At 49.5% G+C, this 11,865-nt stretch overlaps 1 protein-coding gene across 1 annotated transcript; it reads left to right on the top strand.

Annotated features, from left to right (window-relative positions):
* Positions 1–1,292: 1,292 nt before the first annotated feature.
* On the top strand, positions 1,293–10,926 carry DLST (dihydrolipoamide S-succinyltransferase). The gene is made up of 15 exons (XM_066607670.1): positions 1,293–1,443; positions 3,124–3,151; positions 3,227–3,275; positions 3,967–4,022; positions 4,104–4,178; positions 6,567–6,622; positions 6,699–6,810; positions 6,888–7,043; positions 7,732–7,808; positions 7,879–7,976; positions 8,051–8,181; positions 8,256–8,329; positions 8,402–8,485; positions 10,211–10,378; positions 10,558–10,926. The coding sequence occupies exons 1-15, from the start codon at positions 1,387–1,389 to the stop codon at positions 10,690–10,692; spliced, it is 1,356 nt and encodes a 451-aa protein (XP_066463767.1). The 5' UTR covers positions 1,293–1,386; the 3' UTR covers positions 10,693–10,926.
* The last annotated feature ends 939 nt before the right edge of the window (positions 10,927–11,865 follow it).

Raw genomic sequence — 11,865 nt, 5'->3', positions numbered from 1 at the left:
GCAGACAATTCAGGACAGTCTGGGGAGCCACGTGCCCATCCAGACTGCCACCTCCGCAGGAAGAAGTATTTGGGTTTTTTAATACTACTTCCAAAACAAGTAGTATAAACCAGCTGAGCCCAGAGAGCAGTACCCCGTTCTGAAGGCACGACAGCACAAGAGAATGTCGCCTGAGCGATAGAAAGGGGTTGGGCAACTTTCTGATGTCATTGCCTGCCTTTGTTCTTCTGCGCGTATGATATGCTGTACATTTGCACGTAAAACCACACGCAATTTGTCTCCACGGTCATATGCTGCAGATATACATGCGTGGAATCTGACCTGGTCATGTGAGCCCGGTCTACAGATAAATAAAAGGCTGCAACTTTAAATGACTTCTATGAGATTTTTATCCATATTCCCCCTGCCACAAAACAAACTGTAATATACTCACCTCTCCCAGCTTGTTCGCTGCGTCCTGCACCGCCGACTCTCCCGGCCTCCTCGCCGCGTCCTGCACCCCCTCTTTTGGCCTCCTCGCCGCGTCCCGCACCTCCTCTCCCGGCCTCCTCGCCGCATCCCGCACCCCCTCTCTTGGCCTCCTCGCCGCGTCCTGCACCCCCTCTCCCGGCCTCCTCGCCGCGTCCTGCACCCCCTCTCCCGGCCTCCTCGCCGCGTCCTGCACCCCCTCTCCCGGCCTCCTCGCCGCGTCCTGCACCCCCTCTCCCGGCCTCCTCGCCGCGTCCTGCACCCCCTCTCCCGGCCTCCTCGCCGCGTCCTGCACCCCCTCTCTTGGCCTCCTCGCCACGTCCTGCACCCCCTCTCCTGGCCTCCTCGCCCCGTCCTGCGCCGCCGCCTCTCCTGGCCTCCTTGACTGCAGCCTGTAAACAGAGAAGACCAAGCAGCTGACCAGTACAGGGGAGTCTATGACAGTTTGGAGAACATGGTTAAAAAACCAAAGTCTTGGACAATCCCTCCAGGATGATGAGCCGCTCCTGAGGGTGGGATTTCGCAAAGTCACTTTAATGCAGCTAAATAGCATGATTGTTCAGCACCAGAGTAACGGGGGCCAAATAATGTCCCTACAGGTGATGGGAACCAGCCGGCCGCTGTAGAGCCATGGCCATCATTGGTGAGGACAGGTAAGCTTGCCGACAGCCCATTACTAAATGGTAAATTCTGCAGAGTAGCGCTCACTAGAGGCCAAGGCGCTCGTCACTTCCTGTCTCCATCACCCTGACGCCGTCCATAGCGCACTGCGTGTTTTGGACTCCGGAAGCTGTCTGTTATCTGATTAGTGGGTGTAAAGGTGTAAGTTACTAACCGGAAGTAGCTGCCGCCTCTACCCCTCTCGGGGGTCATTGGTCCATTCCTGTTTCCGGCGTGTCCTTGAGCGGTGTCCCCACCATGTTGTCCCGCTGCTTGGCTCGGGTATTGCGCTGCCCTGTTACCGCTCTCCGGCGGGTAAGTTGTGGGCTGGGCAGTTACTGCTTGTCCTGAGGGATCTCCGACCAGCAGCTCTACTGTCTGCCCTGGTGCCGCCGCCTAGTCACCCAGTGCTGCCTCACCCAGATATAGTCTGTATCCTGTGCACTGCACCCTACCCTAGTATATACTATGTGTACTACACCTCCACCAGCGTACCCCAGTATATACTGTATCCTGTATACTACACCTTACCCCAGTGTATACTGTATACTACACCTCCCCCAGCGTACCCCAGTATATACTGTATCCTGTATACTACACCTTACCCCAGTGTATACTACACCTCCCCCAGCGTACCCCAGTATATACTGTATCCTGTGCACTGCACCCTACCCTAGTATATACTCTGTGTATTACACCTCCCCCACCGTACCCCAGTATATACTGTATCCTACACCTTACCCCAGTGTATACTGTATACTACACGTCCCCCGCCGTACCCCAGTGTATACTGTATACTACACGTCCCCCGCCGTACCCCAGTGTATACTGTATACTGCACGCCCCCGCCGTACCCCAGTGTATACTGTATACTACACGTCCCCCGCCGTACCCCAGTGTATACTGTATACTACACGTCCCCCGCCGTACCCCAGTGTATACTGTATACTACACGTCCCCCGCCGTACCCCAGTGTATACTGTATACTACACGTCCCCCGCCGTACCCCAGTGTATACTGTATACTACACGTCCCCCGCCGTACCCCAGTGTATACTGTATACTACACGTCCTCGCCATACCCCAGTGTATACTGTATACTACACCGTCCCCTCACCGTACCCCAGTGTATACTGTATACCACACCTTCCCCATCGTACCCCAGTGTATCCTGTATACTACACCTCCCCCACCGTACCCCAGTGTATACTGTATACTACACCTCCCCCACCGTACCCCAGTGTATACTGTATACTACATGTCCCCCACCGTACCCCAGTATATACTGTATACTACATGTCCCCCACCGTACCCCAGTGTATACTGCATACTACGCCCCCCCACCCTGGACATATACTATCTACTACACCTCACCCCGGTATATACTGTCTACTACACCCCACCCCGGTATATACTGTCTACTACACCCCACCCCGGTATATACTGTCTACTACACCCCACCCCGGTATATGCTGTCTACTACACCCCACCCCGGTATATGCTGTCTACTACACCCCACCCCGGTATATGCTGTCTACTACACCCCACCCCGGTATATGCTGTCTACTACACCCCACCCCGGTATATGCTGTCTACTACACCCCACCCCGGTATATGCTGTCTACTACACCCCACCCCGGTATATGCTGTCTACTACACCCCACCCCGGTATATGCTGTCTACTACACCCCACCCCGGTATATGCTGTCTACTACACCCCACCCCGGTATATGCTGTCTACTACACCCCACCGTACCCGAGTGTATACAGTGTGCTGCGCCTCCCCCGCCGTACCCCAGACGTATACCCCTTTGTATACTAGACCTGGCCCACTGTACTTTAGATATGTACTGTCCTGTATAATACACTGCCCCCCCGTCCCTCTCTGCCAAAGAGCAAAATGACTTAAATGATGCTTGGGATCTATAGTAATAGTAGTGAGCTGTTTTCTCTCAGGCAGCTGCCATGCCTGCTGACGTTTGCTCCTCTCTTGCAGGGCCCCAGGGCTGCACGTCCCGTCATACGTGAGTAGATCTCTTGTACTTCTGCTGCTCTCCTGGGGTCTTTCTCCTTCAGCCTCTCACATGTTTGTCTTTTAGAGCTGGCAGCATGTCGCATCACATCAGGCAGCGAGTGCAGAATCCTCCCGTAAGTGCCGTGGGGAGGGGGACAAGTACAGGACAGGTGGTTGGGAAGGGGGACAAGTACAGGATGGGTGGTTGGGGGAGGGGGACAAGCGCAGGACGGGGGGTTGGGGGAGGGGGACAAGCGCAGGATGGGGGGTTGGGAGAGGGGGACAAGCGCAGGACAGGTGGTTGGGAAGGGGGACAAGCGCAGGATGGGGGGTTGGGGAAGGGGGACAAGCGCAGGATGGGGGGTTGGGGGAGGGGGACAAGCGCAGGATGGGGGGTTGGGGGAGGGGGACAAGCGCATGACGGGGGGTTGGGGGAGGGGGACAAGCGCATGACGGGGGGTTGGGGGAGGGGGACAAGCGCAGGACGGGGGGTTGGGGGAGGGGGACAAGCGCAGGACGGGGGGTTGGGGGAGGGGGACAAGCGCAGGACGGGGGGTTGGGGGAGGGGGACAAGCGCAGGACGGGGGGTTGGGGGAGGGGGACAAGCGCAGGACGGGGGGTTGGGGGAGGGGGACAAGCGCTGGACGGGGGGTTGGGGGAGCGGGACAAGCGCTGGACGGGCGGTTGGGGGAGGGGGACAAGCGCTGGACGGGCGGTTGGGGGAGGGGGACAAGCGCAGAGCACACGGAGAGGATAACATTAGTACACGCGACCTGGTGATGATGGGTTCCAGTGCTGCTCTCTTATTGACTCTTTTATCTGCAGTGTGTCCCCTTTAAGCCTCCATGCAGCCAGGTTTTACCGGACGTCAGCAGTCTGCAGTAAGTGTCTCCTCGGTCCGTGGACAACGAACATCTCTCCTGTAATCTTCCAGTTATAACTTCTCTTCCTCCATCTGTCAGGGCAGGATGTGCTGACTGTGAACACCCCTGCATTTGCCGAATCTGTCACAGAAGGAGATGTCAGGTGGGAGAAGGGTGAGTGTTACGGCACTGGTCACATCGCCACATGTGATTAGGCGCTGAGCTTTAGTTGGCGGTTATAAATTGACATATGACATACAGTTATAGTGGTGGACACACATTCCCATACATACACCAGTGAAAAGCGAAACCATTACACCCAGAAGGAGAATTGGTGGAATTTCATAAAACATGGTAGATATGTACAGAGTTCTACCCTGAATACATGATAGCAAACTGGAAAGAATCAGACATAATTTATTACTGTTCGGTACAGGTTTAGGTAAGAACTGTGCCCACCATGAGCACCTGTACACACCTGGATCCTTGCAGGCATTGAATCAATAACTTTTGATGTCTTGTTGGGGTCTCTCCGAGCCTGCATGATTTGTGCAGTCAGTTGTTGTACAGTTTGTAGTGGATGGCCATGTGACATAATGCATTTATCTATGGCATCCCAGACATGCCCTATTGAGGATAAAGGCACCTTGTAAGACGTGTCTTGTGATAACTGCAGTATGTAGATGGGCATTACCCTGTTGGAAGATATCATTTTGCATGGTGGCCCTGAAGGATACGATAGCAGAGTGTACCACTCTGTCCATGTACTGGCTGGCAGTCCTTGTGTCTTCAACAACCACCAACTCGGTTCTGCCATCATGACTGATTGTCCCCAAACCATGGCCCCAGGGATTGGATCTGTGTGGCGCTCTGAAATCACAGCAGGATCGGCTCTTTCTCCAAAACACCAGCGGATACTTTGATGATTTTCACTTTTTCCCAGACGAAATCTGGACTCGTCACTAAACACAACTGCTTTCCATTCATGTGTCCAGTTACTTCTAGCACCAGGTTAGTCATGGCTGGCAGTGAAATCGGGTTAAAAGAACACTGCATGGGGGTCTGAGAATGTAATTCAGCTTCAAGCAGTCAGTTTACAATTATTTGTGTGGTGATAATGAAAACAAAGATCTGGTACCGTGTTAGCCAGTAGAGCAAAATGTGATTGTTCACAGCAAGAGAAACCACGTAATCTTGTAGATATGATACCTTCTAATGGCTAACAAAAATACATGATGTAATAATAGTGAGCTTCCGAACCAACGTAGGGTTCTTCTTCAGGCTTATGGATTGGATCTGAAGAGGCATAATTACACACTTATAACATACATGCTTATGACAAGGCACAGATATGGATGTGATTGGGTCGCACTTAAAAGGAATTCTGCAACAGCAAACAAACTTTTTTTGTCTAGGCACTGATAGCGGAGTGAAAGTTTTATGGTCCCTAAATTACTGTTGGGGGGGGAAGGTCGGGCAGGCTAGAAATGCTACAAGAGGTACACAAACATTTTTAGCGAAACACTGATAAGGGAGTGAAAGTTTATGGTCCCTGAATTACTGTTGATGGGGGTCTTATCTGTGCAATAAATGTCTCCCCCATCAACAGTAATTCAGGGACCATAAACTTTCACTCCCTTATCAGTGTTTAGCTAAAAATGTTTGTATACCTCTTGCAGCATTTTTAGCCTGCCCGACCTCCCCCCCCCCCCCCCCCCAACAGTAATTTAGGGACCATAAAACTTTCACTCCGCTATCAGTGCCTAGACAAAAAAAGTGTGTTTGCTGTTGCAGAATTCCTTTTAAGTGCGAACCAATCACATCCATATCTGTGCCTTGTCATAAGTATGTATGTTATAAGTATGTATAAATAGCCATGCCTCTTCAGATCCAATCCATAAGCCTGAAGAAGAACCCTGCGTTGGTTCGGAAGCTCGCTATTATTACATCATGTATGTTTGTTAGCCATTAAAAGGTATCATATCTACAAGATTACTTGGTTTCTCTTGCTGAGAACAATCACATTTTGTGTGGTGACTGACTCCAACCACTGCTCGGATCTGTGCTGCAGTCATCCCATCTATCAGCGACTTCCATCCGCACAGTTTAGTTGTCTTCATGTGGCTTTGTCCCTCTGCATGGATCACTGCAGGGTCTGCGAGTCCTGGAGCCCTCCTGTTCCACTTAGTAATCCCTCTCTGTACTGACATTACATTACAGTCATTTAGGAGATTTCACGACATGACATTTATCTGAACTCTCTCAAAGTCAGACATTTTGGTGTTTTGAGTCTACGATTTGGTGTACCTGGTGACCGACAATCTGTGGCCAAAAAAGGTCCTTCTTGAATAACATATCTGGTGACTTCTAAATTAAAACCCATCATTTCCATACTAGCACATGTACTTCATGTCGAGATACTTTCCTTCAAGTTTTATACATTTTCTGCAACTCTGTCTGGGTGGAACGCGTTTGATTTCCTCCAGTGTATCTTGGCCAGGAGATTTCTGGGGCTCAAAGTAGGGTTAAGATTTCCAGTAATAACTGCCTTCTTTGCTGCAGCTGTCGGGGACACGGTGGCTGAAGATGAAGTCGTTTGTGAGATTGAAACTGACAAGGTAATTATCCACTAATTATAGCTCCTACCCCTCCTCTGCCACATTATGATGCTCTACCAGCTCATATTACTCCTAGACATCAGTGCAAGTTCCTGCCCCGTCTGCAGGAGTGATTGAAGCTCTGCTGATCCCCGATGGAGGCAAGGTGGAGGGTGGTACCCCTTTGTTTGTCCTCAGGAAGTCTGGAGGTACTTATTGATGGGCCTGTCTTGTGTGGCCTCCATCAGTGCTTCCTCCACAATCTTATGTACTTTCTCTATCTTAGCTGCTCCCAAGGCTAAACCTGCTGAGACTGCAGTTCCTCCGACAGCAGCCCAACCACCAGCAGCTGCCCAACCACCACCAACCCCTGCAGGACCTATCCCCACTGTTATCCCTCCAGTGCCACCTGTGTCAACTCAGCCCTTGGAAACCAAGCCTGGTGAGTATCTGTCTGGTGCCACTCGTGGATTAGTTGCTGGATGTTGTGTTTGGTTGATGGGTGAGGTGGTGAGGCACATGTGTCCATTACTGGTAGATGTGTATGGCTTGATTGATGGTATTGGGGTAGGCTTATCAAAATACTAACAACCGCTGGTCCGTCTCTGCGTGAGTTACATGCTCCACCCCTGATCACATGACCGTGACATCATCAAAGGTCCTTCATCCCAAGTGAGTGAGTTACATGCGCCACCCCCATCACATGACTGACATCATCAAAGGTCCTGTAGGCACATGTCTGCTGTCCGGCTAGGTGTTCATTTGTATTCTATAGAAACTGAGGCCGCTGGGGTTTGTAGGGATAGAATTCTAATGAACATGCACAGCAGCCCTGTGTTTACAGGACCTGTGATGATGTCACCGTTGTGATGAGTCACGTGTGGAAGGAGTCTGGGGATCAGTGTGTGCAGGACTCTGCTGCGCTGCTTTTGATCCCTCTTGTATGAAGAATGTATGTAGCGGAGCTGTATGTGATGTGCATGTAGCAGTGCTATGTGTGTTATGTACATGTTTCAGAGCTGTGTGGCGCCCCCCGAAACACTGGTGCTATATAACTTCCTATAATTGCTAGTCCTGGATATAAAGGGGCGGTAGGACTTATATCATGTTGCACCCTACTCTCCCCTCAGTGTCTGTTGTGAAGCCGACATCTCCTCCTGCTACGTCTGCAGGTGCCCCATCTTCCGGAGCTCGGCCGGAGCACAGGGTAAGTGGACCACTCCTCTTGATAAAGTGTAAAGTGACGTTTTGTTCTTAACCTAACACTTCTGCCTTAGGTAAAGATGAATCGAATGCGCCAAAGAATTGCACAGCGGCTGAAGGAGGCTCAGAACACCTGTGCAATGTTGACCACCTTCAATGAGGTAGACATGAGGTATGTGTCCATGATCTAATGCGCAGGAGAAGGTGTATCGGGCTATCGGTTAACTCTGCATGTTTGTGTTCTAGTAATATCCAGCAGATGAGATCTCTTCATAAAGACGCTTTCCTAAAGAAACACAATCTGAAACTTGGCTTCATGTCTGCATTTGTTAAAGCAGCCGCCTTTGCCCTCCAAGACCAACCTGCTGTCAACGCAGGTGAGTTGAAATTTATTGTGCACCTGGGTTACCTTCCTGCCCCTGAAGTCTTACTGACCTCCACTTTCTTGTAGTTATTGATGATTCAGCCAAGGAGATCGTGTACAGGGACTACATTGATATCAGTGTGGCTGTATCCACCCCGAAGGTAAGTAACTACAAGAGTGTGAAGAGCTTACCCTCCACCAAGGCTGTTCACTAATCCTTACTTTCTGCTCAGGGTCTCGTGGTTCCGGTGCTAAGAAACGTGGAGTCTATGAACTTTGCTGATATTGAGAGGACAATTGCTGAACTTGGAGAAAAGGTGATCTGTCCACAACCAAACCCCCCCCCCCCCCCCACACCAATGGATTATATTCGTACTTTAATATCACCCCGTTCACAGAATTATGGCTTAATCTCCCAGTATCACATACGCGAACACAATCACAAACCCCGATCGTCTCTGGTGTCGCACCTCAAATGGAGTTTGTCAGTCGCATTGCCTCCCTGCCCCTACACAGCGTCTACCAACACTTTTGCTTTGCAATGTTCAGACATACCTTTTATGGAGGGTGCTAGGATCAGCAGCATGATAAAATCAAAAGTAATACTGTGGGGTGTGCCGCCTCCAGTGCCCTGAATGGGGAGGCATTCTTCAAGTGCTTTATATTGAGCTGCTCTGCAGCTCTGATTGACAGTTGCAGTCATTTTCTGGTTTGAGCAACTCAATGGACAAAGGAGAGCACTTCAGCAAGAGGACCCATCCCCAGAGTGCTTGTGTCAGCAGACACTGCCATTTACTAGTTGACTATCACTGCTGCAGATACTAGTATCCTTCACAAAGATATGTCTGAACATTACTACTCTCCTACATACCATTATGACAGACTCCCTTTAAAGAAGACCACCTCATAAAGCTTTACTTTTAATAATCCTATTTTCCTAGTAATTTTTTATTTAACATTTTAATTTAGACCTCATGTCCACTAGAAAAATACAATCTGCACAGAAACTGTTGCGGATTTCCTTTAAATTGTATTTTTTTTTCATGCTGATATCCGCACTCATTGCTAGCAGTGTGGACGATCCGCGCCGAATCTGTGGTAAAATGGAGCATGCTGCGTTTTTTCTCCCATGTGAAAAGCGCAAATCTATTAAAATGCCATCCGCGGGTGCAAAATTCAGTTTAATTAACCGCGGATGGCCAATGATTCCCTATGGGCAAAATTGAATGCGGAATCTGCAATTCAATTTTGCTAGTGGACATGAGGCCTTAGTGAATCAGTAATCCTGTGTGCAACCTCCTGAATCTGAGTTGGGGAGAGTTCACTCAGCGTGGGGCAGCGGTGCTTAGTGTCTAACATATGTACAGTGGTGGTCTGTGTATTATGGAGGTAGGAGGGGGGAAGAGTCCAATGTGAGGTGGGAGATGGATAGTGTGCAGGAGGTGCGTTATGCGCGAGGTGGGGGGAGACGGCCACTATATGAGAGTCCACTGTCAGGGAAGGACGGTTAAGGCCTTTTTACATGGAGCAATAAATTGTTTGCACGAGTAAATGATGACAGAGTTTGCTTGTGCAGCCTGTTTATACAGGCAGATGAATTGTTAGCGTTGCGTTCGCATATTGATCCACAATTACTGTACCAGTGAATGTTAGCGCAACAAGGAGCGAATGATTATTTTTATGCATGCATAAAACGAATGGCGAACAACTTCTCATTTCTCATCCAATTGTTGGCCTTATTTACACTGAACAATTATCGTTTGAACTTTGCACAATCCAAATTTTTTTTGCAAGCGATAATCGTTCCCTATAGAAGGGCCCTCCGTGTGCATCATGAATACATTGGAGGTCTGTGTATTTTGGGGGTGTCAGCAGAACAGTTGAATCACTTTCTTCTCTATTACTCCTGGTGACATATGTACCGATCTGCAGAGAATCCTCTTCCTGACGGAGAAGAAAGAAATGTCAGAATATGGGAGTAAAGTGTCTGTGGGTGGCGGGCTGTGCTGTTTTATAATGGAAGATGTGTTTGTTACTATCAGGCTCGGAAGAATGAGCTGGCCATAGAAGACATGGATGGGGGGACATTCACCATCAGTAATGGCGGAGTATTCGGATCCTTGTTTGGAACACCAATTATCAACCCACCACAGTCTGCAATTCTGGGGATGCATGGCATCTTTGACCGTCCGGTAGCAGTGGCCGGAAAGGTGAGTGCATTTAAGGGTATAGTACTGGTGCACTAGGGAGATAAGGGGGGGAGAAGTCAGTGTTGTGTGGGAACTGTATACTTAGTGACATCATCGATTGGCAGGGAAAATCTTGTAGTCCTATTTGTCATTCAGCTTAGTGTCTACTCTATGTTCACCTATCTGTCCTTGTTCTGCAGGTGGAGGTGCGTCCTATGATGTATGTGGCCCTGACTTATGATCACCGACTGATTGATGGGAGAGAAGCTGTACTATTCCTGCGCAAAATCAAGTCTGTAGTGGAGGATCCACGAGTTCTGCTGCTGGACCTCTGAGAGCACTGCTTCCTCTTTGGTTTTATGTTGCTCATCCCCCGTGTCAGAGCATGAAGGGACATTGTGTATAGACTTTCTTCCCCTCTACTGCACACGGAGGGTTGGGGGTCTCCCCTCTGCAGCTGCTATCAGTCCTGGCACCTGCAGTGTACCCCCGCATACAGAGGTATTTACCATATTTAAAGACCATTTGGATTTTAAAGGAGTATAAATAAATGCTCTTTAAAAAGTAAAGTCCTATGACCTTGTGGCCTTAGCTGCGTCCTCTGCAGCTGGGGGAGCGGGAGTGTTGGGCCCTAAGTGTGTTTCACAGAATCCCTCTGTTCTGCATTGGTGTCTGCACATGAACTCCAGATGTTATGTTGACAAACATCGAACATTTGGAAGGGAAGGGGGTGTTATATCCACTTTAGCTATTTTCCCCAGTATGTGCTATCTTTATGCTGGAACCTTTTTTTCTGGATTTTTGAGTGAAAATTCTGATGATCATATGCCCTGCAGTCTGATCTCTCTTAGTCAGTGTTGTCCTGGAGATAATTCGCCATCCACACTAATAGCTACATGAGACAGGACGCGAATGGGGTGCTTGTGTGGCTGCTGGTGATAGGTGACTGCTTTTCATTTTAAATTTCGGTTACCAGGAACAGAGAACTTAACAGGGGACTTAAATAATGGGGTATTTGTGGTCCGCTGCTGTCAAGTGCAAAGGCTTCCATAATCCTGGTGTCAGGTGTTTTGCATATATCCTTAGGCCACTTTCACACACCGCGTTTAACAAACCCCATTTATTAACAGCAGACAAATTTGGCAGTAGATTCGGGTTGTTGTGGAATTTGCATATTTGCAATATGATCTGGGGGGTTTTTTTGCAAAAATTTCACAGTGGATTTCATTCATTTCTATGTAATGAGTGAAATCCCTCAGCTATATCCACAGCAAGATACCACATGACCTCCTATGGAGAACTGCTACTTCCTGCACACGAGCAGGAAAAACGCAGCATGCTGCATTCCGCTTGTTATCCCGCACCGCGGTTTTCCGTCCTGCGGCCCTTCAGCAGTGAGCACTGCAGAAGGGTCAAATGGTCTGCTTCAATGCCTAGCGACGGCACAGCTTTCTCTGTACTGCGCATGTACACCGGTGCTCCCACAGTACAGATAAGGAAGAACCCGG

This window comes from Eleutherodactylus coqui, chromosome 6, assembly GCF_035609145.1.
Source record: "Eleutherodactylus coqui strain aEleCoq1 chromosome 6, aEleCoq1.hap1, whole genome shotgun sequence".
Taxonomy (NCBI): domain Eukaryota; kingdom Metazoa; phylum Chordata; class Amphibia; order Anura; family Eleutherodactylidae; genus Eleutherodactylus; species Eleutherodactylus coqui.
Note: the sequence above shows the minus strand (reverse complement) of the source record. Positions and strands in the feature narration are given on the sequence as shown.

Coding starts and splice junctions, on each gene's coding strand:
- DLST (XM_066607670.1), top strand. CDS start 1,387: ATGTTGTCCCGCTGCTTGGCTCGGGTATTGCGCTGCCCTGTTACCGCT. Junction 6,811..6,887: donor TGTCCTCAGGAAGTCTGGAG/GTACTTATTGAT, acceptor TCTCTATCTTAG/CTGCTCCCAAGGCTAAACCT. Junction 8,330..8,401: donor TGGCTGTATCCACCCCGAAG/GTAAGTAACTAC, acceptor CTTTCTGCTCAG/GGTCTCGTGGTTCCGGTGCT.